The sequence below is a fragment of the Chlorocebus sabaeus genome, chromosome 20 (assembly GCF_047675955.1).
Source record: "Chlorocebus sabaeus isolate Y175 chromosome 20, mChlSab1.0.hap1, whole genome shotgun sequence".
Classification (NCBI taxonomy): domain Eukaryota; kingdom Metazoa; phylum Chordata; class Mammalia; order Primates; family Cercopithecidae; genus Chlorocebus; species Chlorocebus sabaeus.
The window spans coordinates 134,749,901-134,777,583 of record NC_132923.1 but is presented as its reverse complement, the minus strand read 5'-3'; the positions used below and the strand labels follow the sequence as shown (position 1 = coordinate 134,777,583).

The 27,683-nt window shown below is 57.5% G+C and overlaps 1 protein-coding gene across 4 annotated transcripts in view; it reads right to left on the bottom strand.

The window, feature by feature from the left end:
- Positions 1 to 27,683, bottom strand: part of CFAP74 (cilia and flagella associated protein 74) — a 78,121-nt gene that overhangs the window by 39,569 nt on the left and 10,869 nt on the right. For 3 of the 4 annotated variants that reach the window (XM_073007932.1, XM_073007931.1, XM_073007930.1), the window contains exons 2-14: positions 26,279 to 26,364; positions 24,347 to 24,431; positions 24,020 to 24,163; positions 22,468 to 22,566; positions 21,120 to 21,224; positions 11,351 to 11,524; positions 10,282 to 10,392; positions 9,028 to 9,130; positions 8,061 to 8,218; positions 6,763 to 6,964; positions 4,628 to 4,783; positions 3,167 to 3,340; positions 1,880 to 1,998 (exon numbers count right to left, since the gene is read on the bottom strand). In XM_073007932.1, coding sequence (XP_072864033.1) covers positions 1,880 to 1,998; positions 3,167 to 3,340; positions 4,628 to 4,783; positions 6,763 to 6,964; positions 8,061 to 8,218; positions 9,028 to 9,130; positions 10,282 to 10,392; positions 11,351 to 11,524; positions 21,120 to 21,224; positions 22,468 to 22,566; positions 24,020 to 24,163; positions 24,347 to 24,431; positions 26,279 to 26,345 — 1,697 coding nt within the window. In that variant the 5' untranslated portion in view covers positions 26,346 to 26,364. Of the gene's footprint in view, positions 1 to 1,879; positions 1,999 to 3,166; positions 3,341 to 4,627; positions 4,784 to 6,762; positions 6,965 to 8,060; positions 8,219 to 9,027; positions 9,131 to 10,281; positions 10,393 to 11,350; positions 11,547 to 21,119; positions 21,225 to 22,467; positions 22,567 to 24,019; positions 24,164 to 24,346; positions 24,432 to 26,278; positions 26,365 to 27,683 lie in introns of those variants that run through there. The other variant, XM_073007933.1, reaches the window with a different exon arrangement.

The following is a 27,683-nucleotide window of genomic DNA, read 5'->3' as shown; positions in this document are numbered from 1 at the left end:
GAGGGGCCATGCACCCCTCGCCCCGGGGCAGCCTCAGGAAGACACCTGGTGGGAGAAGAGGAGGCCCCTCTGGAACCTGGGCAGCAAGCGGGGAATTAGGATCCTGCCCTTGCTGACCCTCATTTGAGAAGCTGCACTTCACAATGCTCTCAGGAGTGGAAACTCCTGAACTGGGAATCTGAAAGCCATCCTGGACCTACAAACCTGTCCACAGAGAAAACTGGCAGGAAACAGGAAGTAGAAAAGAAAGAACTTTCTTAAAAATAAAGTAAGTTAGGCTGGGTGCTGTGGTTCACGCCTGTAATCCCAGCACTTTGGGAGGCTGAGGTGGGTGGATCACCTGAGGTCAGGAGTTCATGACCAGCCTGGCCAACATGGTGAAACCCCGTCTCTACTAAAAACACAAAAAATTAGCCAGGCGTGGTGGTGGGCACCTGTTATCCGAGCTACTCAGGAGGCTGAGGCAGGAGAATCGCTTGAACCCGGGATGTGGAGGTTGCAGTGAGCCAAGACCCCACCACTGCACTCCAGCCTGGGCAACAAGAGTGAAACTCCATCTCGAAAAAAAAAAAAAGTAAGTTGTTAAGGAGCAGAAGAAAAGAGAAACATTGCAGAAAACACAGAAAAGGCCGTCGGAGGGAAAAATGAAGAAAAATAAAATAGAAAAGAAGAAAGCAGGCCGCACAGGTGCACACCTGTAATCCCAGCACTTGGGGAGGCCGAGGCAGGTGGACCACTTGAGTGCAGGAGTTTGAGACCAGCCTGGGAAACACGGTGAAACCCTGTCTCTACAAAAAATAGAAAAATTAGCCAGGCATAGTGGCACACAACTGTGGTCCCAGTTACTCAGGAGGCTGATGGACGTGGGAGGGTTGCTGGAGCCTGGGAAAGTGAGGCTGCAGTGAACCGAGATCGTGCCACTGCACTCCAGTCTGGCTGACAGAGCAAGACCCTGTCAAAAACAAAACAAAACCAACCAACCAAACAAACAAAACCAGAAAAGAAAAAAAAAAAAAAAAAAAAAAAAAAAGGAAAGAAAGAAAAGGAAAGCAGAAAGCATTAAAGGCAACCAGAAGGAAAACAGTACACAGGAAAGACCAGCAAGGAGGATCCAACATACACCTAAGCGGAGTCTGCAAGGAAGCAAATGGAAACATTGTTAGAGTGAAAGCACAACCATAGCTCAAGGAAGCAGTGCTGAAATGAAGACAGCTTTCACCCCGACACTGAAAACACTGGCTGTCAGGGAAAACTTATCAGAATGGTCAACATCAGAACGTAACAATACAGAAGGAAACTCTGGCCGAGCATGGTGGCTCATGCCTGTAATCCCAGTACTTTGGGAGGCTGAGGCAGATGGATCACCTGAGGTCAGAAGTTTAAGAACAGCCTGGGCAACATGGTAAAACCCCGTCCCTACTAAAAATATAAAAATTAGTTGGGCGTAGTGGCAGGTGCCTGTAATCCCAGCTACTGGGGATGCTGAGGCAGGAGAATCTCTTGAATCCAGGAGGTAGAGGTTGCAGTGAGCCGAGACCATGCCATTGCACTCCAGCCTGGGCGACAGAACAAGACTCTATCTCAAAAAAAAAAAAAAAAGAAAAAAAAAAAAGGGCAACAAAACAAAACAAAGAAAAACAAAAGGAAACTTGGGCAGCCAGGCAAAAGCTCCAGCCATTCGTGAAGGGAAATGGGCTTGGTCTCAGATGACTTTGACACAAGAAGACAGAGGAGCCCCCTCTACAAAATCTTTGTGAAAATCGGATCTGAGGGCTTATGCCCAGACAGAGCCTGTTCCAGCCGTTCTGAACATGAAGGGAGCTCTGAACCTCCTGCTGTCCCTGCATCGCGTCCCTCCCCACCTGAGCCGTCCTCTTACTCAACGTGGATGAAGTCCCGGAGGTGCTCCTCCACGCCCACCAGCTTGCAGTAGTTGATCGTGTAGGTGGTGTTTACCAACGTGATCTTTTTCTTGTACACTTTGCCAATATCAAAGTCCTGGGAAAGGCCGAGGCAGTAGCTTCAGAGCGGGTCAGAGGGGGCTGTGCTGTGAGCCCCGAGGCAGCTTTGCCTCAGGGTAACCACTGGTGAGCGTTTGCCAACTAGGGAGAGGTTCCCAGGGAACAATGTCCGAGGTTTCTCCCAGAATCGAGAAGGCCTCGGGGGTGCATGAGGCACAGGGTGTGGGGCGGAACCTGTCTCATAAGAGCCTTCGCCACCTGAGGCAGGACGGGGCCTTGCTGGGGCCCAGCGGGTGGGAGTGAGAGAGAACGCTCAGACACTGTGGGTTCCAAGGTGGGTCCCTGACTCCATGGATGGACCTGAACTGGGGTAAAATACCGGAGCCCACGGGCCGCTGTGTCTCGCAGAGTTTGGCGGAGGCATCCAGGCACCAACCTCAGCCTCGCGTGTTCCCACCTTGTCCCTGTTACATCCCTGTCCCGAGGCTCAGGGGCCCCCTCTGCCCCAAGTGGCAGAGGGCTTTTGGGGCCACGGCACTCCCATTGCTCAGGATTTGCCCTTCAGACTGGCGTCCAGCCCTCCATGGAGATGAGGCCCTCTCTCCCTCCACCTCCTTGGAGAGAAGGTCCACACCTGGGCCTGTGTCTCCTGAGGAAGCCCCTGGGTTTTCCAGCGTTAAAAAGCAAAAGGCAGGCCGGGTGTGGTGGCTCACGCCTGTAATCCCAGCACTTTGGGAGGCCAAGGCAGATGGATCATGAGGTCAGGAGTTCGAGACCAGCCTGGCCAACATGGTGAAACCCCATCTCTACTAAAAATACAAAAATTAGCTGGGCGTGGTGGCAGGCGCCTATAATCCCAGCTACTTGGGAGGCTGAGGCAGGAGAATCGCTTGAACCTGGAAGGCGGACGGAGGTTGCAGTGACCTGAGATTGTGCCATTGCACTCCAGCCTGGGCAACACAGTGAGAGTCTGTCTCAAAAAAAAAAAAAAAAAAAAAAAAAAAAAGCAAAAGGTGCCAGGGGTCGGGCTGCGGTGGGGCTCCCCTGCTGTCCCGTGCTGCCCGTCCCCTGCCGTCCCGCGCTGCCGCCTGTCCCCCGCCGTCCCATTCTGCTGCCTGTCCCCTGCTGTCCCGCGCTTCTGCCTGTCCCCTGCCGTCCCGCGCTGCTGCCTGTCCCCTGCTCCTCCTGGCCCAGCTCAGGCTCACCTTGAAGTGCAGGAGCTCTGGTTTGCTGTTGAAGGGGCGACCTTGGAACTCACGCCCCAGCACCACCTGCTTGTGGACCACCCTGCTCCGCAGTCTCTCCACTGTGCGCGCCAGGATGTCCTTGTCCATCTTCGTCCCGCCCACAGGCTTCCGGTCCACGTCCTCCTTGGGCACCTGGGGGTCACAGAGACAGAGGCTGGGGCTGTCAGCGGCTCCATCCGGGCGGCGCTGGTGGCAGCTCAGAGGCGAGGGTAGCGGTTAGCGGAGCACAGACAGCCCAGGCCCACCAGCCTCCACCAGCCCCGGGAAGAGCCCCACGGCCCGGGAGTTGCTCTGAGTTGCTCAGAAACGCCCCGATGGACCGACTGACTTTCTGCTCCGTTGACAAGGCAGGGAGCCCTCACTTCCAAAAAAGGGAAACCAGGAAACAAAGAAAAGCAGACAGCTCCGGATTCAGGTGGATTTCTGGGAAAGATGTGGAGGGGAATTTTCCAGATTGCTAAATCAGGACAAGAGGAAGGTTTTGAAAGGTTCTGCAGGAAGCAGTTTCTCGAGCGGGCAGTGTCAGTACACACTGGGCTTTCTCAAGATGAAAAGCCGCTTCCCTGGCCAACACCAGCAACCGGGAAGATCAGAACTGAAGAGTCCTGAAGTGTCCCTTTGGAAGCTGCGTGGACTCTGCCTGGGTCCTGGCTCTGGGCTGCCCCTGCTGGTGCCGGTGCCTGTGCCCAACAGCTGGGCGGCCTCCTCCCTGGCTTCCTGGGGGGTGCCACCTGGGACCCTCCTCTTGTCCAGAGGCAGCCTTCTCCTTTGGGGTTCCCCAGTGTGCGGGTGGTGGCTCCGCCTGGCCTGTCTTGTTCACCACCCTGGTCAGCCTGGCATCCTCAGAAACAGCAGAACCAGGTGGCCTTTGCCCTGACAGTAGAGGTGGCCAACGCTTACAGAAACCGGGCGGCGGGTGTTTCCCTCCCACGTGGGACAGGACCACAGCCTGAGCCACGAGGCTGCGGAGACCGTGTCTTCCTGCACCTGCTCTTTCAGAGGCGGAAGGACCCTGGTGCCAGATGGGGCGTGTTTCTTACAAAAGGCCGTCAAAGAAAGTTTGCACGCTTCTTCTAGAAAGACGCTTCTCCAACAGTACGTGGAGTAGCTCAGAGTCATTCCCTCAGCCTTTCAGCCTCGGAGCCCCGCCGTCCCACCCCGTTACACCACGGTGACGGAGCTGTCTGTCGTCGAGCACGTGTGGTGCCCTCCAGGCTCCTCGAAGAGGGAAAGGCATGAGTGTGGAGAGGGAGGCGGGGGGCGTAGACGAGCAGGAGGGGGTGACAGGAGATGGCGGGCACAGCCAGGAGAAGCCTCAGAGCAGCCGGTGTGGGCGGGGCAGGTGTGGGAGGTGGGGAGCTGGCGGCGACAGAGGGCCGGGATCCATCTTCAGGCGTCTAAAGGAGCAGGAGCTGGTACCTGGTATGGCTTGTAGTCTTCGTTCCAAAGCCCAGAGATCTCGGGCTCAGCTAACGTCTCCTCCTCTGAGCTGGCCCCGGGGTCCCCCTGGATGAGCTCACTGGAGATGACGTCCACCAACCGAGAGGGCCCAGGGCCTGCAGCAGCCTCGTAGTCCTGCGGTCGGGGAGAGGAACGTCATAAAGACACGCTCATGGCAGACAACGGGAGAGAGACTCGTCCCAGCTCCCGCTGGTACGGCCCGCTGACTGCCCTTGTTCTTCTGCCTCGTGTACTCTGCATGGAGATAGCGGTACACATGGTTTTGTAACTTTTTCTACTTGAAATATAAGTATTTTAATACATTATTAAATATTTTTCTACAATGCTCGGAAGAGTCTGCAAAAAATGTCCTTTGATAGGAAAATGTTCTAATTCACGGACTGGAATCCCTGGCGCTGGTCCTCAGGCACTCATCTGTTCTCATTTTTTTTTTTTTTTTTTTTTGAGATGCAGTCTTGCACTGTCACCTGGGCTGGAGTGCAGTGGCGTGATCTCAGTTCACTGCAACTTCCATCTCCTGGGTTCACATGATTCTCCCGCCTCAGCCTCCCAAGTAGCTGGGATTGCAGGCGCCCGCCACCATACCTGGCTAATTTTTTGTATTTTTAGTAGAGACAGGGTTTCACTATGTTGGCCAGGCTGGTCTCAAACTCTTGATCTCATGATCCACTCACCCTAGCCTCCCAAAGTGCTGGGATTACAGGTGTGAGCCACCGCACCTGGCCCGATTCTCCTTTCTGGGGATATAAGCCATGCCCGGGAAAAGCCCCAGGCTGACCCTGGGGGGATGGCTGTGGTGGTTTCCTCAGAATGAGTTTGGGGACTGGGCCTTGCCCATCTGCTCTGGCGCTGTCCCAGGCCTGCCGGAGAAGGGAACACTCAGCCAGGTGGACAGGGTTCTTCTTCCTGGGGACCGTCTTATGGAGCAACAGACAGGAAGTCTGGACGGGGCAGCGCACTGCTATCTGCTGTGACCCGCACAGTGATATAGGTGGTGCCGCAGAAAATCACTGGAGCAGCTCACGGGTGGGGCTGGGGGCAGGGGAGGCTTCTCTGGAGCAAGGAGGGCAGCAGGGCGCTCGCGGCAGAGGCATCGGCAGGTGCCAAGGCCCCGGCGTGAGACGGGCAGTGAGGGGTGGATGGGGCAAAGGCTCGGCCCGAGCACTGGGAGCCTGGGGAACAGGAAAGGACCTTCTCTGGTGCCCTGAGGGGCACCACAGAGACCCTGCAGAGGCCAAAGCTGAGGCGGCCCAAGGCTTGCTCTTTCCCAGCAGGGCACCTGTTGGAGCAATGACCTTGACCTTCAGGTTTTGGGTACACAAGGGCAGAGACTGCAGCACTGTGCCAGACTCAGGAGAGGACCATCGTCCCTACCCCACACCTTTAGGGAAAGGTAAACTAGAAATGCATTCCCCCAACTGAAGCCAGTTGCCTGCAGCAGCAGTGGACACCAAGCAGGCCCTGGATGTGAGTGAGTGAATGAGTGAATGAGTGAATGTGTGAGTGAATGAATGAGCAAATGAGAGAGTGAATAAATGAATGAGTGAATGAGTGAATCAGTGAGTGAATGAGTGAATGAGTGAATGTGTGAGTGAATGAATGAGTAAAGGATAAGTGAATGAGTGAATGAATGACTGAATGAATAAGTGAATGAATGAATGAATAAAGGATGAGTGAGTGAATGAATGAGTGAATGAATGAGTGACAGGAAAGCTGTCCCCTGGGTGCTATCAGGAGGGCTTTGTAGCAGGGTGATCCCAGGCATGTGATCTGAACGGCTGTGCACATCTCCCTGGCAAGGCGGCTGACCCAGCTCTCTACAGGGCCAGGCAAGGTGGTCCCAGCCTGGTGGGCAGCAACACTGCTGGGGGTGAAGCCAGGAGGACACTGGACCCTTGCTGGGGATGCTGCGGCCATGGGCCTCTCTCATGTGGTGGGTCTTGTCCCCTTGCCCCTGAGCTGAGTGGCGGCCACTCAGCGGGCTCAGCAACCCCCTGCAGGTGGCCGTGGTGCTGAGGTCCTCAGAGGATGTCTCACCACACCCGAGCCCTGAGGTGCCACCTGCCCTCCACAGGTGTGTGGCGTTTGCTCACCAGTGTGTACATGTTGGTTGGGGCTGTGGTCTTCTCCTCACAATAGTCGGAGATGTAGTTCCAGGTCTTGTCCCTCAGGGTCGGCCGGTGAGTGGCATTGGTCGGGGGACGCTGTTTCTTTCTTTTTTCCTCCTCAGCCTCCTCTTTTAGAATCCGACTGACGATCTCCTGCTTTCTGAGCTTCTGCTCCTCCTCAAAGGCCCTGCGTGGAGTCGCTTCTCAGACAAGTGTGAAAGGTACCCTGCCTCCACCTTGCCCCAGGTGAGACAGCGCCCGGCAGCCCCTCCCTAGCGCCATCCTAGGGGCTCCATCCTGCCCAGCAGGGCTCTTGGGGTGGGAACTTCCTGGTCCTGGGGCTAAACACAAGCTCCAGTGGGGAGCAGATGGGCAGAGGCCAAGCCGGAGATTCTAGGCTTAAACCCCAGCCCTGCCCAGCCCTGCTCTGCCAAGCCCAGCCCTGCCCAGCCCAGCCCTGCCCAGCCTGGCCCTGCCCACTTAGCAGCCCAGTCCTCCAGCAGCCTTGGCCGCCCCGAGGGCTTCTTCCCAGCCCTTGTTTCTAGGCTGGCGTGGGGCTGCCACTGAGGGTAGCCCCAGGGCTGAAGACGTTCATCCACTCACTGCAGCTGCACCTCCCCGGTGCCTCCTACATGCCAGGCCTGCGCCAGGCTAAGGGATGTGTAGGCGTCGCTGCCAGGACCCCCCCACAAGGTGGGCAGGCTGATGGGTGGTGGAGAACTCTGATCGTGACTCGGGGGTGGGGAGGACACACTCAGGGCTCTGTGGCACCCAGAGGAGGATGCCTTGCCCAGCGAGAGGGCCAGGAGCCCCCGCCCAGGCACATCCTCAACAGTGATTGACCAGGGCCATGGACAGGGGGACTGGGATGGGGAGAAAGAGCCAGGCTCCCGGGATGAGGGCAGCTTTGGGCAAAACCCAGGACAGGCTCCCTGGAGACTTCTGGGTGGGCCAGGAAAGAGCCCGCCAGTCCCTCCTCCTGAGAAGTCAGAACAGGAGCCGGAGGCTCTCAAGAGGGGCCGGGGTTTCAGAGTCTCAGAGGGGAGAAGGGGCCGAGGGTTGGGCATGGACTGGAGTAGGGGCAGGGCTGGGCAGGCTGAGTCAGGCCCAGGCAGGGCAAGGGTGGTGGCCTGGAGCCCCTGTTCCCGTGCCCCACAGCCGCCTGAGTGGGGGCCCTGGGAGAGAGAGCAGCTTTGCTTAATGTAAGCTGAGCCCCCTTGGCTCTCCCTGCACCCACTGACTGGGCAGGTGCCTCCCAGTGGCACCTCTGCCACCACCCTCACCTCTTCTGGGCCTCCAGCTCCTGGCGCCGGCGCTGGTGGACAAGGTGCCTGAACGCATCCCCACCCTGGGCCAGAATCGCCTTCTTCTCAGCCTGGACCCTCTGCTCCGCCAGCTCTGCCTTGGCATGGTCCCATGCTTGGAACTTCCGCAGTGTGTCCTTGGAAATAGAGAGCACTGAGGTGACAATATCAGCACACGCGGGAACACACACATGCCCACACCTGCACACATGTGCACACACCTATGCTCATACATGCAAACCTGCACACACGTGCTCACACAGGCACACCTGGACACATGTGCACACACATGCACACACACGCACACACACGGTCACACATGCACACACGGTCACACATGCACACATGTGCACGCATACGCTCTCACACACACACCTGGACACGTGCACACACATGCTCACACCTGCACACACGTGCACACATACATGCAAACCTGCACACACACATGCTCACACACTGGGCCTTAAACCAACATTGACGTCTGTAGACCCCGCAGGAGACAGCTGGCAAATTGTCCACACAACCCAAGCGTGGGGCTGGGGCTGTCCCCGAACACCACCTGCCCGCCTCTGCCCCTCACCTCTGAGCCTTTGCAGATTCTGTTCCCACCCTTCCCACCATTTTCTCAGCCTGAAACCCCAGCCTTGGGCCCAGGGCATGGCCTCGAGGCGCCCGGGCCCTCCATGTGTCTCCTCCAACAAGACCAGGCCCCATAGGAGCAGGGCTGGGCTGCCTGCTCCTGCCTGACTCCAGTGCCTGGCCCTGACCTGCATAGAACCCGTGGGCAAATCTGTGGCACAGGCTTGGGAAGCCTCCAGGGGCCACCAAGTGTGTGGGTCAACCCTGGACACCTGAGGACACAGGCCTGGCACCCAAGGAGCAGGGGACCAGGGACGGACCCTGGCAGGGGCTGAGGGAGAGGCTGGGTGGGGCTGCGGGGGCCTACCCGGTTCGCGGAGATGCTGCCCTTCAGCGCCACCACCGCGTCCATGCGTCGCCTCATGTGCTCCTGGCACTTCATCTCCTCCTTCTTCTCTTGCTCTCGGATTCTGAGGAAGGACATTTAAACATTTTTGAGGCTCTGTCATCCAGGCTGGCGTGCAGTGGTGCGATCACAGCTCCCAGGCCCAGGTGATCCTCCTGCCTCAGCCTCAGCCTCCCAAAGTGCTGGAATCACAGATGTGTGCCACCACAAACGGCCACATTTTTAACTGAGGAAGAGACACAGCGATGCCATATGGGGTGTAATTAAAGGAGCCTCGGTGCTGTCATTTCCACCAGGAATATGATTAACGGGGACAGCACAAGAGGTGGGATGGGCAAAAGCTGCTGACGTAGAGGCCAGGCCACGAGGACACGGCAGGAACACGCCCCGGAGGGCCAGGCCACAAGAACACAGTAGGAACATGCCCAGCGCATTTCACGGGCCTCTTCTGAAAAGAAACAGCACCTCACACTAAAAATACATGTTTTTTGGTTTTTGATGATAAGGTGGTGATTCAATAATAAAACCAGGCCAGGCGCGGTGGCTCAAGCCTGTAATCCCAGCACTTTGGGAGGCCGAGACGGGCGGATCACGAGGTCAGGAGATCGAGACCATCCTGGCTGACACGGTGAAACCTCGTCTCTACTAAAAAATACAAAAAACTAGCTGGGCGCGGTGGCGGGCACCTGTAGTCCCAGGTACTCGGGAGGCTGAGGCAGGAGAATGGCGTAAACCCGGGAGGCGGAGCTTGCAATGAGCTGAGATCCGGCCACTGCACTCCAGCCCGGGCGGCAGAGCGAGACTCCGTCTCAAAAAAAATAAAAATAAAAAAATAAAAATAAAAATAAAACCAGGAGGCTGGGTGCAGTGGCTCATGCCTATAATCCCAGCACTTTGGGAGGCCGAGGCGGGCAGATCACCTGAGGTTGGGAGTTCGAGACCAGCCTGATCAACATGGTAAAACCCTGTCTTTACTAAAAATACAAAAATTAGCCAGGTGTGGTAGCACATGCCTGTAGTCCCAGCTACTCAGGAGGCTAAGGCAGGAGAATCACTTGAACCTGGGAGGCAGAGCAGTGAGCCAAGATCATGCCACTGCACTCCAGCAAGCTTCCATCTTAAGTAAATAAATAATAAAATCAGAGAATGTCAAGACAAAAGCAAGTGACGTGTATTCTTGGGTTTCTCCCTAAGGACATCGAAGGGAGGCCCTACCTTCCCAGGGAGGCCTTCAGGAACCGCACGGCGACCTTGTGGTTCTTTCGGGCATCCTCCAGCAGCTTCTGGTGCCTGAGCCCGAGCTCCTTCTGGGTGTGCAGGGACTTCCTGTGGGGATGCGGGGCCATCAGGGGGCATCACACGTCCCATCTGCCCCCAAGCCCTGCACAGCTGGAGCTCGTGTCCCAGAGACACTGTGGGCCCTTTCGCTCAGCTCTGCCCTGCACAGCCTCCCTTGGGGAGGAGCAAGGGTCCCTGGAGAGCTGGTGCCGTGGGCCACACAGATGTCACACTCTCCACGCCACTGCAGCTCCAGTGCCAGGGAACCACCAAAGGCAAGGTTCGATCCCAGCCTGGCAGGGGTCTGGGAAGAGGATGGCGCAGGCACAGCAGTGCTGTGGGGAGGAAGGAGGCAGGCGCTGGGGACCTCGTGTCTGCAGCCAGGGCCTGGATTCCACAGGGGTTTGTGGCCTGGGCAGCTGAAGGGAGGGAACGAGATGGGGGAGGGGATGGAGGCCAGAAGGGGGTCCCGAGGAGAGAGGCTCATGGCAGGTTGGGACAGCTGGCCTGATGGCCTGTGAAGCACTTGGGGACTGGCCTAGGAGGTGGCTGGGCCCTGGCTGAGCAGGAGACTCATGACAGGGGACGTGTGGGGAACGGACCTGAGTGCTCCATGGCCGCAGGGGGTGGGGGCTGTGGGAGAGGTGCAAAGGAGCAGCTAGGGGCGGGGACAGAGCCCAGAGAATGGCCTGGCTGGGAAGAGGATGGGGCTGCCGGAGGGAAAGGGGAGGGGCAGTCTCGCTGGAGTGCGGCTTTAGTGGCTGGCTTTAGTGGCGGTATCGTGGCTGTGGCATCTTGGGAGGGCTGGGGCTCTGGGCAGGTGCCGGGGGGGCGCCTGACACTTGGGAAGGACTCAAGGGTCCGGCAGAGGAGCAAGCTGGGAGGAGGCAGGGAGGGTGGAGGTGGAGCTGGACAGATGCGGAGGGTGAGGACACCCCTGGGGAGAGGGCGGACGGACTGACAGGAGCTGCTGGGACGGGCACGGGTGGGCCTAGGTGCCACTTACCGGATTCTCAGCAGCCGGTTCCGCTCCATCTTCCCCAGGGCCTCCTGCTCCCTGCACAGCTGCCGGGCTGCTCGCACCTGGAGCCGCTGCCCCGCAGCCTCTGCCTCCTCACGGTCAGCTGTCCGGAAGGCCTCGAGTCGCCCCTCCTGGATCTCAATGTGCCACATGGCGTTCCTTCAAGCAGGAGGCAAAGCAGCTGGAGACATCCTGAGGGGGGTTCCCGACAAATCCACCAGGCGGACGTCGAACACTCCCTCCTCTAGGGGCCATCTCCGCTCTGAGTTGCCCAGACACTGAGGCCCGCCCTGCCTGCCTCCAACCTCAGGAAAATCACTAGGGGTTCAATCCAACCCAGCTAGAGCCTGGCCTGCACTCCCGCGTGCCACCCGCCGGCCTGAGGCCGTGTCCGTTGGCTGCAGTGGGCCTGGGGTGGGCCCTGCCCAGCCTGAGGGAGGCCTTTGGGAAGGGACAGCCGTGACTCTTTGGCTGGGCTGGAGGATCCCTGGTGTGAACTGACCAGCACCCAAGACCACCCCTCAGTCTTCAAATGTGCCTGGGGCGGGGGCTGTGGAGCAGGTTCGGCCAGCCCTGCTGGGTCCTGGGGCGGGGGCTGTGGAGCAGGTTCGGCCAGCCCTGCTGGGTCCACATGTCCTGGATGACAGGGGACCTGCTGTCCCCTGGTCTTGGGCGAATTTGTCCTGGACTGTGAGTGATACGGCATCTGTGGTGGCCCCGGATGACACGGTGCCCCTTGGTTCTTGGCACAACTCAGGGAAATTTCCGGTGAATCTTTAGTTGGAGGAGTGTGTGTGCTGTGGGGGCTCAGGCCGGGAAAGTTCCTTCTGAGGATGTGGACAGTGTCCTTCTAACAGCGGCCAGGTGAGAGCATGCAGCCGCTGGGAGGCGGCCTGGCCAGAGACACTTGGTGGAGGGATGCAAGGAGCCGCTCCTGGAGACGTGCGAACGGTGCCACCCGGAGATGCGGCTCAGGCTGGGGCCGGCCACGCGAGGATTGGAATCCTGGACAACGTCAGACACAGGAGTTTAGCCGGCATCCTCCCTGCATTTCTGATATTCCACGCGGCGTGTGCCGCAGTTCTTTCCTAGACACCCTTGATCATGCCAATTTCCACTTCCTCTTTCATTAAAAGCTTTTCCTGTGGGGCGGAGTCCAGTCTCTCTCCCCACTGCAATGCCTGGGGCAGGGGTCCCACTGCCGTGGCCCTCCGTGAATAAAGTCTGCTTTACATCTTTTTGAAAAAAATCATGAATATATGTTGAATTGAGATACTCAATGGTTTTCTCTTTTAACGTGTTAATGTCAAGAATTTCTAATGTTGAACCTTTTTTGGGGCTCCTAGGATCTAAACTCCAACTTGGCAAGGGAGGTGTGCGTGCGTGTCTCACACATGGCTGGATTTCAATGTTTAATGTTTTATTTAGGGTTTTCTGATTTACCTCCTGAGATTGGGTTCTACTTTCCCTCTCTCGTACGCCCTCTTGGTGTCAACACCGCGGTTGTGTCACTGCATTTTAGGAACTGGGCATACCATGTTATCTGTTGGGGTAATTTTAAACATTTGGCTCCTTTCCAGGGATCATGGGTCACTGGATCTCCGGCTGGCGTCCTGCCACGCGGTGCGTTCATCGCTTCCCGACTCAGGGGACTCTGTGGAGCTTCCACGTGTGGGGTTATTTCTATTCCTCCCTCGCATGACTCATGAAATTCTTTACTCTGAGGATTCATGCTCCCACCAGCTCTGGAAATGATGTTCTGCTGGATGTCGCGTCCCCTGCCCGGTGATCAGTGCTCCAGCGGCCATGTGAGCTAACAGCTTGCGGGGTCTCTTAGGTAAGAGGCAAGACGTTGTCTCAGACGTGGTCGTCGCCCATTCCTGCTGCTGTAGGAAAACACCCGTGACTGGGTCTTCACAAACCACAGAAATTCATTCCTCCCAGTTCTGGAGGCCGGGAAGTCCACAGTCAAGGTGCCAGCAGCTTCGACGTCCTATGAAAGCCTGTTCCTTAAAGGCGGTGCCTGTCTGTGTCCTCATGTCAAGTGGCAGAGGGACAGAAGGGCTCCCTCAAGCCCTTTTTTTTTTGAGACGGAGTCTCGCTTTGTCGCCCAGGCTGGAGTGCAGTGGCCGGATCTCAGCTCACTGCAAGCTCCACCTCCCGGGTTCACGCCATTCTCCTGCCTCAGCCTCCCAAGTAGCTGGGACTACAGGCGCCCGCCACCTCGCCTGGCTAGTTTTTTGTATTTTTTAGTAGAGACGGGGTTTCACCATGTTAGCCAGGATGGTCTCGATCTCCTGACCTCGTGATCCGCCCGCCTCGGCCTCCCAAAGTGCTGGGATTACAGGGTTGAGCCACCGCGTCTGGCCCTCAAGCCCTTTTATGAGGCACTAATCGTCTCCACGAGGGCAGAGCCCCCATGGCTGAATCTCCCAGAGACCTCACCTCTTCCTGCCGTCACCTCCATTCGGTTTGGACGTGTGTCCCCCACAAGTCTCGTGTGTCCCCCGCAGGTCTCGTGTTGAACTGGACCCCCCCGGTGTTGGAGGTGGGCCTGGTGGGAGGTGTTGGGGTCGTGGGGCGGCTCCCTCATGAAGGGGTGGGCCATCTCCTTGGTGACGAGCGAGTTCACGGAAGATCTGGTTATTTGAAAGTGTGTGGCACCTCCACCCTCTTGCTTCCCCTCCCACCGTGGGAGACACGGTTCCTTCACCCTCCACTGTGATTGGAGACTTCCTGAGGCTTCCCCAGAAGCAGTTGCCATCGTGTTCCCCATACGGCCTGCAGAACCCTGACCAATCAAACCTCTTTTCTTCTTATTTTTATTTATTTATTTTAAGATGAGTATCATTCTGTCCACCAGGCTGCAGTGCGGTGGCATGATCTCAGCTCACTGCAACCTCCACCTCGTGGGTTCAAGCGATTCTCCTGCCTCAGCCTCCTGAGTAGCTGGGATTACAGGCGCCCGCCACCATGCCTGGCTAGTTTTTGTATTTTTAGTACAGATGGGGCTTCACCATGTTGGTCAGGCTGGTCTCAAACTCCTGATCTCAGATGATCCGCCCACCTCAGCCTCCCAAAGTGCTGGGATTACAGGCGTGAGCCACTGCGTCTGGCCCAAACCTCTTTTTTTTTTTTTTTTTTGAGACGGACTCTAGCTCTGTCGCCCAGGCTGGAGTGCAGTGTGCGATCTCAGCTCACTGCAAGCTCTGCCTCCCGGGTTTACGCCATTCTCCTGCCTCAGCCTCCCGAGTAGCTGGGACTACAGGCGCCCGCCACCACGTCCGGCTAATTTTTTGTATTTTTTTAGTAGAGACGGGGTTTCACCGTGTTAGCCAGGATGGTCTCGATCTCCTGACCTCGTGATCCGCCCGTCTCGGCCTCCCAAAGTGCTGGGATTACAGGTGTGAACCACCGCGCCTGTCCACCTCTTTTCTTTATGTGGCCCAGTATCAGGCATTTCTTTACAGTGACACAAAGACTGACGAACACTAGGGTTGAGTTCCAGCACACCAATTTCAGGGGCACTGGCCTTCAGAGCAGAGCAGAGGCTGATTGGGAACGACTGGGATTTTGAGAACGGGAGTGCGGACATTTGAGGGTATCTGCACACGTCTGAGCGAGCGCCCCAGACCGCCAAGTCCCTCTTCATATCTGTCCACACGGAGGCAGCTTCCCCTCCTTCGAAGGCAGGCTCTGCGGCTTCCCCCTCCCTCGAAGGCGGGCTCTGCGGCTTTCCCCTCCCTCAAAGGCAGGCTCTGCTGCCTGGGGCCCCAGAACACCTCCCTGAGGGGCTGCCAGATCCCCTCATGACCCCCTTGCCATCCCCTGTGGCCCGGATGCTCCCAGGGGCAGGAACAAAGTCTGACCTGAGAGGAGAAGGATCCCAGAGGGGAAGAAAGCAGCCAATCTCCACAGCAGGACCTGGGAGAAGGTGCGTGGGAATGAATTCCAACCCTGCCAGGCCACAGAGGGAAGAGCCTGTGCGAGGCCGGCCTGGGCGTCTGATGTGGACGTGCCACCAGCTTACCTGCCCACCACAGGCAGCTCCCGTCACACACTCAGCGGGTTGAGGAAACCTGGACCCAAGAGAGACCTGCACTGTGGAACGCTAGATGCCAGGAAGTCATGCAGAAGAAGGAATCCCAATGTTTGGAGAGACAGCCTGTTGGAAGGTTTGTTGTTGCTGTTGTTGAGATGGGGTCTCGCTCTGTCGCCCAGGCCGGAGTGCAGTGGCGCATTCTCAGCTCACTGCAGCCTTGACCTCCTGAGCTTAATCAATCCTCCCACCTCAGCCTCTTGAGTAGCTGGGATGACAGGTGCACGCCACCATGCCCAGCTAAGTTTGGCATCTTTTGTAGAGATGGGGTTTCACCATGTTCCCAGGCTGATCTCAAACTCCTGGGCTCAAGTGATCTGCCCACCTTGGCCTCCCAAAGTGTTGGGATTACAGGCGTGAGCTGCTGCATCCAGCTGTTGGCAAGTGTGACGGCGAGTGTGACGGTGAGTGTGACCACATATAGAAGACATGCTCTTCGTTGCGGCTCAGTGAGGAGAGTCCTGTGCCCTTTGAAAGCACCGAGGTGCACTCTGGAATGTGCGGGGGCCCGGGCAGGGATGCTGCCTTTGAGGGGCTCCCTGTTGCCCTGGGGTGCTGCTGGGCCTGGGAGGGAGTCGTGCTGGTTCCTGGGTGGGCAGCAGGGCAGTGTCTCAGCGTGGATGGGTAGAAAGGTTTTGGGCACTGGTTAATTGATTTTGGGGTCCCTAGGGCTGATGTAGATGGGGACCCCACTCAGGTCCCAGTTTATCTGAAGATTCAGTGTGGTCAGCCGCGGAGGTAATGATGAAGGTTGGAGGCTGGAGAGGTGGGACCCGGCTGGTTTTGAAGATGGAGGAGGAACGCAGGCAGCTTTGGAGCTGGAAAAGGTGAGGACACGGATTCTCCCCGGAGGCTTCCATGGGGAACCAGCCCTGCCCACACCTTGACTTTAGCCCAGTGGGACCCGTGTCTGGCCAATGACCTCTAAAACTGCAAGCTCATAAATCCGCGTCCTGCTGAGCTTTTGAGTTTGTGGATTTGTCACTGCAGTGATGCGACGTGCGTGCAGTCAGAGGAGCCTCAGAGCAGGCCGGGCCGCAGCACCAGGGTCCCGCTGTGGGTCCCACGTGGCCAAGGGGGGGGCACACAAAGCCTCCTATTCGTGCTGAGCTGGGCGTGGGAAAGTGTCACGTGACGAGGCTGCACAGAACACGCGTGTGATAACTCACGGCCTGCCTCCCACCAAAGCAGCCTCCACCAGGCAGGGCTCTGCTGCCTCATTCACGGGAGAGGCCCAAAGGCTTTGGCTGGTGTCTGGCAGGCAGTGGGCGCCCTCTTACCACGTGGGGAGGACGGGCGGATGAGAGAGTGTATCTAAGCCGCCAGCACAGATTCAGGCACCTCGCAGTAGCCCCCAGGCACAGGGGTGGGACACGCACAGGCCCAGCACAGGCACTGAGGACCGGGAGGTGGTGTGAGCAGGCAGGGTCGTCTCCAGGGCTTCCTTTGGCGGTTCCTGGTGGCCAGAAAGTGCCCGTGAGGCCAGTCCAACAGACGCTTCTGCCAGCCCGTGGCCCCCTCGCGTGCAGAGCTGCTGGTCCTGGTCAAGCCAAGTGTGAGACACATGTGCGGCATCCCGGCTCCAAGATGACTCCAGGGACCCCTGGCTGTTCACGCCTGAAGCCCCTCCACAGGGTCTTGGGCTGGCCTGAACACCTCGAGCTCAATCCCCCACCCAGACCACGACCCTCAGGAACCGAGACCCTCAGGAACCGAGACCCTCAGGAACCGAGACCCTCACACACCGAGACCCTCACGCACCGAGACCCTCAGGAACCGAGACCCTCACGCACCGAGACCCTCAGGAGCCGAGACCCTCAGGAACCGAGACCCTCAGGAGCCGAGACCCTCAGGAACCGAGACCCTCATGCACCGAGACCCTCAGGAACCGAGACCCTCAGGAACCGAGACCCTCAGGAACCGAGACCCTCACGCACTGAGACCCTCAGGAACCGAGACCCTCACGCACCGAGACCCTCAGGAACCGAGACCCTCACGCACCGAGACCCTCACACACCGAGACCCTCACGCACCGAGACCCTCAGGAACCGAGACCCTCAGGAACCGAGACCCTCAGGAGCCGAGACCCTCAGGAGCCGAGACCCTCACGCACCGAGACCCTCAGGAACCAAGACCCTCAGGAACCGAGACCCTCACACACCGAGACCCTCACACACCGAGACCCTCAGGAACCGAGACCCTCACACACCGAGACCCTCACACACCGAGACCCTCACACACCGAGACCCTCACGAACCGAGACCCTCACGCACCGAGACCCTCAGGAACCGAGACCCTCAGGAGCCGAGACCCTCACACACCGAGACCCTCAGGAGCCGAGACCCTCAGGAGCCGAGACCCTCAGGAGCCGAGACCCTCAGGAACCGAGACCCTCATGCACCGAGACCCTCAGGAACCGAGACCCTCAGGAACCGAGACCCTCACGCACTGAGACCCTCAGGAACCGAGACCCTCAGGAACCGAGACCCTCAGGAACCGAGACCCTCACGCACTGAGACCCTCAGGAACCGAGACCCTCACGCACTGAGACCCTCAGGAACCGAGACCCTCAGGAACCGAGACCTTCAGGAACCGAGACCCTCAGGAACCGAGACCCTCACGCACCGAGACCCTCACGCACCGAGACCCTCAGGAACCGAGACCCTCAGGAACCGAGACCCTCAGGAGCCGAGACCCTCAGGAACCGAGACCCTCACGCACCGAGACCCTCAGGAACCGAGACCCTCAGGAACCGAGACCCTCACACACCGAGACCCTCAGGAACCGAGACCCTCACGAACCGAGACCCTCACGCACCGAGACCCTCAGGAACCGAGACCCTCACGCACCGAGACCCTCAGGAACCGAGACCCTCACACACCGAGACCCTCACACACCGAGACCCTCACGCACCGAGACCCTCAGGAACCGAGACCCTCACACACCGAGACCCTCACGCACCGAGACTCTCAGGAACCGAGACCCTCACGCACCGAGACCCTCACGCACCGAGACCCTCAGGAACCGAGACCCTCACGCACCGAGACCCTCAGGAACCGAGACCCTCAGGAACCGAGACCCTCACGCACCGAGACCCTCAGGAACCGAGACCCTCAGGAACCGAGACCCTCACGCACCGAGACCCTCAGGAACCGAGACCCTCAGGAACCGAGACCCTCACGCACCGAGACCCTCAGGAACCGAGACCCTCAGGAACCGAGACCCTCAGGAACCGAGACCCTCACACACCGAGACCCTCACGCACCGAGACCCTCAGGAACCGAGACCCTCAGGAACCGAGACCCTCACGCCCGCTGCCTTAGGCGGCTAAGGGCTAGGGTGGCTTGTTCTGTGGCTGTGGATGACGTGCATGGTGCGGCAGCAGGGACGTGTGCTGGGGAAGTTCAGGAGCTGTTCCCAGAACGCGGTTTGGGTCCCGAAGCAGCAGCCAGCCTCATGCCCGCCACCTGTCCCAGAGCCACAATGGAGGACTCCCGGGGCCGACACTGGAAGCGGGGGCCGTGCTCTCCAAGCTGCCCCTCGCACACACCCGTGGCCCACAAAGCGACAGACATGAATGCAGGATGCGGAAGGATGCCACTGCCAGACGCGAGGCGGCTGCAGCACCCAGACAAATCCTGATGGGCCAGATCAGACCTGCCAGGGACACAGCACCCCCAGCCTACACGGCGAGCAAACACGGAGGGGAGAATGCTCTCCTAACAGTGGAAAGCCAACTAACAGGAAGGGATGGTGGAACTGGAAAGTCACCCCTTAGAAGCCATCACAGCAGGAATTAATTCTGGCAAGAAACATGGAGGGATGCCGTGCTCATGTGAAAAGGGACATGGAGCAGGATTTCCCAGCCTCAAAGCTTCTCCCCACAAGCTACACATCAGTTTCCAAGGGAATGGCGTTGCTGCGCTGAAGAAGCCGGCGGCCCCACGGCGGGGCTGGCAGCCATCACGTGTCCCACGAGAGGACACCCAGGGTTAAGACTGGTCATCACCCCCAGAGGCATCAAGCACAGTCACAGTGCGGGACAGCCCCTGGCCTGCGATCCTCAGAACTGCAAGGTCCGCCTGTTACAGAGGTACCGAGGCTCCCCCTGACTGGGGCAGGGTGAGGGGCCACCCTGGACACAACGCCCACATGGACTCTGGGCACGGCTCCGGGCATGGGGCCACGGGGCACGGGGGGTCTTGCTGCCATTTTGCAGCTCTTCTGTAAGTTTGGAATTGTTTCAAAATAAAACTTTGTTTGTTTATTTTTTGAGACAGAGTCTCGCTCTGTCGCCCAGGCTGGAGTGAGTGGCGCAATCTTGGCTCACCGCAAGCTCTGCCTCCCGGTTCATGCCATTCTCCTGCCTCAGCCTCCCGAGTAGCTGCGATTACAGGTGCCCACTACCAAGCCCAGTTAATTTTTGTATTTTTAGTAGAGACAGGGTTTTGCCATGTTGCCCAGGCTGGTCTTGAACTCCTGACCTCAGGTGATCCACCTGCCTTGGCCTCCCAAAGTGTTGGGATTATAGGCGTGAACCAGTGACTGTGCCCAGACCAAAAACTTTTTTCTTTTTTTTTTAAAAGAAGTGGACAATCACAGCAACCTAGTAAAGTGAGGCCTGCCAGGGTTCATTAGCCCTGTGAAGCCTCCCGCCCTGGCACAGGTGCTGCTGAGCAGTGAGAGGGGCACGACAGAGCCATTGTCAAAGGAGAGCCACAAGGGACAGTTGCTCTCCTCCACGCTCAGCTGTAGCTGGGTTCAGTGTCCTCCCCTGCACCCCTCCCGCTGCCCTCACAGGTGGGGCCACGGTGCAGGGCACTGGACACCAGCTTGGGTTGTGACTATATCACAGGGAGCATGGGTCAGAGACTGGGTCAGAAACTACATCACAGCAAGTGTGGGTCAGAGACTGGGTCAGAAACTACATCACAGCAAGTGTGGGTCAGAGACTGGGTCGTGACTACATCACAGCGAGCACGGGTCAGAGAATGGGTCAAAGCCCAGTGGCGTCTTCACTGGGGTGGGGCCGAGATGTTAGGTCGCACAAGGGCCGGTGGCATGGGTACTCCTGTGGGCGGGGTGGCCTGAGGCCCGCGCTCAGCCCTCTCTGTGCCCCCTGCCCTGTCCAGGCTGGAAAGCTTAGGTCATCCTGGGCACGTGCAGGGTCAGTGCTGTGGACGCCACGGACCTGGCTGCAGCTCCCGGGGCTGGGGGCCATGTGGTTCGGGAGTCCTACTTGAGGCCAGCTCCGTGTCCCTTCAGTCGCTCTGAGCAATTCGTGCACCTTCCCAAACCCCTTCTTGCCAAACTCGCCAGAGGCAACTCGACGCATCCAACCCAGCTCCACAGGAAAGCGTTTAGGACGAGGCAGCGTCTCTCTCCTGGGTTCTGAAAACCCAGCTCGCTGTTCTGTGGACGTGCAAAGCATGAGAAACGAGGAAAGAGGAAAAATAACCTGATATTGGAGTTCCTAGGAACATAAACAAACCCAGAGAAACGGAAAAAGGCGACGTGAAGACAGTTCCTTCCAACCACTGCATTCGCCGAGTCCCCTTTCCACTTCCCGGCAGTTTCCCGGTCAGGTGCAACCCCCCAGATCTTGCTCTCCGCCCCCAGGTGGGAAGGCCCCGCTGCCAGTCCACACTGACTCACTCGCTCTCCTTCAGCACGGCCTCAGTCCTTGACTGCAGGTCTCTCTCATTCTCCAGCTCCACAAACAGGCGTCTGGACACGGCCTGGAGACGGCCCACAGTGGCCCTGCAGTGGCGAAGGGACAGGCCAGGCGTGTGTCAGGCCTCAGTCACCCAGGGGCCACCCAGGTTCACCTGGCACCCCCTGGCCTCCTCTCCCTCAGGAGGGAAATCTTGGTGCTGGGCTACCTAGCTGGTGGAGTGTGGGGCTGGTGGACTCCACATGCCCACTTTCTGCTGGGCAGGCAGTGCCCACATGGCACAGCCCCAGGAGTGAGGGCTTGGGGAGCCTGCCCTGGACCCTCAGTTGCCCCTGCATGAAGCCCCTGGGGGCAGCAGACGTCCAGGCCTCTGGCCTGGGAAGCACCCAGCACGTGACAAGCCCCAGGCCCTCGCGTCGGGGCACCAAGTCCCCTTCCTCCCTCCTGCTCCCCTCCTGGGCATCATCCACACAGTGCACACCCAGCCCCAGCCCAGCCACGCTCCTGGAGACCACTTCCCCGGCAGTGGGCGGTTGCCCACGAGAGTGGCACAGCGTGATGCTGCCCGGAGGTCCCGGCCGTGTGGGTGCCAGGGGTGGGCTTTGAGCAGCTGGCCAGGTACGGCAGTCACCCCTAGATCCTGGGTGGCATGGTCCAGGAATGAGGCAGGTCAAAACCCCGCAGAGACCTGGGCAGCCCCGTCTGCTTCTTGACCCTCAGGCCCCCCCAGCCCACAGTGGCCAGAAGCCCCTTGCCCTCCAGGGCCGGGAGGACCTGCTGGTTCCCTTGCCCCGGCCGCTGGCCCTCTGCTCCCCACGGCTGCACCAGCACCTCCAGGACGGGCACCCTGCTGGGGCCTTCCCAGGGCTGGGCTGACCTCAGCAGGCCCTGCAGGCACCCAGTCCCCGGAGGGTGAGGCGAGGCTGAAGCGGCAGCCGTGGAGCCAGCTCTGGGAGTGCCTGTAGGTGAGTGTTGGCGTTTCCAGCGTCCACGGGCCCTCCCACCTGGCAGTGTGGGACCCATGTGGGCTTCCCACCTCTCACCCTGCCCTCAGCTGCCCCACCCTGCTGCCCCAGGCAAGAGTGGCCCGAGGGGCCTTCCCCCATCTGCTGATCCACGCAGTCCTGCCTCCCAGAGATCCAGCCCTGGCGCCCTCCAGGCCCCAGCTTTGCCGACCTCATGTGCTTCTGTGTGTGTGTTGTGGCCTCACACTGGGGCTCCTCACTGGCCTGAACGCAGCAGGTGCTTCACACCCCACTGTGGGTGAACGAATGAGCCTCTGCTCTGACCTCATGCCCAATTCCCTGCCCTCTGTCGAGGGCCACCTACATGTTGCCCGCCTCTCCCTCTGTGACGATCTCGGCTGCCACGGCCTCCTGCTGCTTGCCGATCAGGTCCCGCCTCTGCCGACAGGCGCGCAGCTCCCCTCTGGAACAGGGAAGCAAGGGTCAGATGATGGTTCCCTGAAACTCCAGCCTCCAAAGTGGCAGTGGGGCCGGGTGACGCAGAGCCAGACCCCCAGAGCCCCCTCGCCCAGGTCAGGGGTCTCTCTAACACCTTCCGACCACACACGCAGGGTCCTGTCGTCCATTTTTGGAAAACTCTGCCCAGGGGCAACTGTGCGGCTCCCACCCGAAGGTGACATGCTCCTGGGGCCGAGGACAGTGCAGGAGCGGGAGGGAACCTGAGTCCCTAAACAAGTGTGCTCCTGCGTGTGAAGGGCACGTGGTGGGAGGTCTGGGGCCCACGGGAGGGGACGAGCTGGAGCTCCTCCACCATCTTCCAGAGCGTGGGCCAGGCAGGCCCAGATCACCAGCGGGGCATGGACTGGGTCGGAATCCGGTTCACATGGTAGCTCCTGGGGGCGACTCTGGCCTCAGGTACATACAATGGAGCAAAGCCCAGAGCATGAGCTCTGGAGGTCACTTTTTTTTTTTCCCCCGAGACAGAGCCCTGCTTGTCACCCAGGCTGGAGTGCAGTGGCGGGATCTCGGCTTACTGCAACCTCTGCCTCCCAAGTTCAAGTGATTCTCTTGTCTCAGCATCCCAAGTAGCTGGGATTACAGGCATGCGCCACCACGCCCGGCTAATTTTTGTATTTTTAGTAGAGATGGGGTTTCACCATGTTGGCCAGGCTGGTCTCAAACTCCTGACCTCAGGTGATCCACCCACCTCGGCCTCCCGAAGTGCTGGGATGCCAGGCTGAGCCACTGCGCTGGCCATGAAGGTCACTTGGAAGACACACAGGTGCTGCAGGAGCCGAGGAGGGAAACTGTAGTTTCCCTGGGCAAAGTACCCAAGTCAGGTGCCCAAGTTATGCAGAAGAACATTTATCTTTTAGTTTTTTTATTTTTACAGACAGGGTCTTGCTCTGTCGCCCAGGCTTGCTGCAGCCTTGACCTCCTGGGCTCAAGCGATCCTCTGGCCTCAGCCTCCCAAGTAACCGGGACCACAGGCGTGTGCCACCACTCTCACGGAATGCCTTTTTTTTTTAGGAGACACTGAAATATTTAGGAATGAAGTATCACATCTGTAATTTGCTTTAAAATAATTTAGCAAAAAAACCCGTAGATATAAAATACACACACACACGAACACAGAGAAAGAAGCTACGGTGAAAGCTTGACAGTTGGCAGCTCTGGTTGGCATTGGGGGACGCGGGGCCGCTTGTTACCACCTTTTCTGTGGGAAGGGGGCTGGGAGTGCTGGGCACCAGCTCCTGAGTGGGGCTTGCAGAACTTCTCCTCCATGGAGACCCTGTGGGACCCTCCCTTGCAGGCCCTCAGGGTGATGACAGGCACAGGACCACCCCTGCTGCACCTGCGTCACGGCCCGGGGCGCGGCAAGAGGCGGAGGTGCGGTGGCCTCAGCCCCAGCTCACCTCATCTTCTCAATGAAAAGCTCCTGCTCCTCATGCATCTTATCCAGGGCGCTCAGGTTCTGTCGCAGGTGAAATGCCTGCATTCTGTCCTCAGTTGTTTTCTTCTTCAATTTATCAGCATCAGTATCTAGTTCTTTCACTGAGCTTAGGATGAAAAGGACACCAGCTACCACCACCCTGGCCGCAGGCTCAGGACTCATTCCTCCGTGTGGCCTGCCGGGGTAGATGCCTGACAGTTCTGCTTCAGGAGGGAGCTGTGGGAGCTACAGCCTGTGGGAGGGAGGAGGCAGCCGCCCTGCTCCCTTCACCCCCTACCCTCTGAGTTACCTGCTGTGTCCTGGGTCCATGTCATCCTCAGCTTCCTGCAGAAGATATCTGATGTCAAACTCCGGATCCTCTAATTCATCTCTTTCTAGATATCAAGGCAAGAGGTTAAAAAAAAAAAAGTAGATCAAACATTTGTGTCTGAAGTTTTGGGATAAATCTTGTTCTTTTTTTGGGACAGAGTGTAAGGAACCAGCCAAGCAGGCACAGGCGGAGGTAAACAGCCTCGGTGACTCAGTGGGATTGCGGCACTGGCGCCCCGAGAGAGAGAGTCAGGGACGTCCATTTTGCAGACTGACATGGGGGAGCCCGGGCACAGCACCGCTTGGCTCGTGCCCAGAGAAAGAGTTAAGCTGCTGACCCTGAAGTCAAGGGAGAGCCGGCCGTGCAGCTGTGTGTGTGGGAGCCACCGGACTAAGCAGCCAGGACAGGGTGGACAGTGTGAGAGAAAGCCACTGGTGAGAGCTGCTGCTGAATAAAATCCTTTTTCACCTGCCTACGGCCCCCCGAGGGTTCCCTCCGCTCATCCACCCACTCCCTTTGGACCTCAACATGACATTCGGTGTAGTCATGAACCTGACATGGAGTCTCTGTTGCCCAGGCTGGAGTGCGGTGGTGCGATCTTGGCTCTCTGAAGCCTTCGCCTCCCAGGTTCACGGGATCCTCCCACCTCAGCCTCCCGCGTAGCTGAGGCTACAGGAGTATCCCACCACACCTGGCTAACTTTTATATTTTTAGTAGAGAGAGGCTTTCCCCGTCATGGCCAGTCTGGTCTTGAACTCCTGACCTCAAGTGATCCACCTGCCTCGGCCTCCCCAAGTGCTGGGATGACAGGTGTGGGCCACCACACCCGGCCAGTTTTAGGATAAATCTTGACAAGTTCTAACTTGATGGTTCTCAAAGCAAAATCCAGGGAACCCTGAGAGTCCCTGAGTGTCTTTCAGGGCCTGCGAGGTGAAAACTGTCTTCATGATCACACTCGCATGCCATTTGTCTCCTCACTGTCTTCGCATGAGAGGACAGTGGCGTTTTCCAGAGGCCGCGTGTGACAGGTGACGTCACAACAGACAGCTCTGAGGCGCCAGCTGTCTTCTGTTACACCGGACTCTTAGGTTACCACCATAGGTTTGTTATTACTATTTTAAGTGGCTAAGTATTAAAATGGTTTCGGCTTTAATTTTTGATACAGTAAGTATTGAAAGTTACAGGCAACATAAACAAATGTTCTCTGGCTCTTCAATAATTTTTAAGAACGCAAAGCGGTTCGCAGACAAAAGAGGCTGAAGGTCGCGACCTCGGAAGACTGCAGTGGACTTCCGGCAAAACACGGCAAATGGAGCACAGCTTTTCTTCCCTTCATTCAATCTCAGTCAAAATGATGGAAAAGGCAGAAAGCCACAGTCGCAAGCGGGGCAGGAGACGGTGGTGGGGGCGGGGCGGAGAAGGCCACCGAGCGCCAGGGGACGGGCAGCTGACTCAGCACACTACAGAACCCAAAACGAGGTGGGGAGTGGGGTGGGAGTGGGAAGGAAATGCATTTCCAGATTGCGATGGCCTGCCTGTGCCCAGAACTAGAACCAAATCAACGCACGTCTCAGAAAAATTTCAGATCATCAGAGATTTTTTAAAAAAAGCTTCCAGGAAAAGAAAACAAAAATAGGTCACATTCAAAGGACTGGGATAAAAATGGCATCAGATTTCTCAATACTGATGTTGGAAACTAGAAAACTATGGTCTGCTGCCTTCAACATCTCAGCCACAATTTATCTTTCTTTCAAATAAAGACAATAATATAAGCTCCCTCTTTGAGAGAAAAATGTGAGTGTAAAAGATACCCTCTCCCACAAATAAACGGAATTAAAGGGTGACTACGAAGTGTATCGTTTGTCTTTCTTGTTGCTGAAACTTGTGCTACTGTGACAGAAGCTTTATTACCATCTTCCAAAAGGGGGGCATCGTCCAAAAGCCCGTCCTCGGAGAGCAGGCTGCCGTCGTCCTCCATGCTGCGAGGTAGAAATCAGCTACAAAAGATGACCACAAAATATAGATCAATAAAATCGTAGATTAAAAAAACGATGAATTAACAGTTTCTCTTAAAGAAGACATTAAGAAAATAAACCACAGATTAGGAAAAATTGTTTGCAGCACACACATACGTGACATAGGTCTTACATCTGGAACACACGAAGAGCTCCTATCAACCACATCAAGTCCAAACTCCAGTTTAAAAGGTCAAAAGAGGCCAGGCGTGGTGGCTCATGCCTGTAATCCCAGCACTTCGGGAGGCCGAGGCAGGTGGATTACCTGAGGTCAGGAGTTCCAGACCAGCCCGGCCAACATGGTGAGGCCACAGTGAGCTGTGATTGCACCACTGCACTCCAGCCTGGGCAACAGTGTAAGACCCCGTCACAAAAGAAAAAAGAAACTGCTCAACAGTATTCCATAGTATCCCTTTACACTCCCACCAGCAAATACAAAATTAAAATAATTAAACACAAAATTAGCCTGGTGAGGTGGCAGGTGCCTATAATCCCAGCTACTAGGGAGGCTGAGGCAGGAGAACCGCTTGAACCCAGGAGGCAGAGGTTGCAGTGAGCCGAGATCGCACCACTGCATTCCAGCCTGGGGATAAGAGCGAGAATCTGTCTCAAGAAGAAGAAAAAAAAAAAAAAGTCAAAAGATTTGGAATAGCCATAAGAAAAGAGATATACAAATGGCCAATATGCATGTGAAACTCCGTGTGACATCAGCATCTTTAGGGAAATATGAATCAAGCCATAATGAGATACTACTACATACTGATTAGAATGCCTGAGATCGGACGGGCGCGGTGGCTCACGCCTGTAATCCCAGCACTTTGGGAGGCCGAGGCAGGCGGATCACAAGGTCAGGAGATTGAAACCATCCTGGCTAACACGGTGAAACCCCATCTCTACTAAAAAATAGAAAAAATTAGCCGGGCGTGGTGGTGGGCACCTGGGGTCCCAGCTACTCGGGAGGCTGAGGCAGGAGAATGGCGTGAACCCGGGAGGCAGAACTTGCAGTGAGCCAAGATTGCACCACTACACTCCAGCCTGGGTGATAGAGCGAGACTCCGTCTCAAAAAAAAAAAAAAAAAAAAGAATGCCTGAGATCAAAACGCCAACAGTAAGCACTGGCAAGGCTGTGGGAGGGCTGGCATCACCCGTGTTGCTGGTGGGAGTGTAAAGGGATACTCGGGAATACTGTTGGGCAGTTTCTTTTTTCTTTTGTGACAGGGTCTCACTCTGTGGCCCAGGCTGTAGTGCAGCGACTCAATCATAGTTCACTGCAGCCTCAAACTTCCGGGCTCGAGCAATCT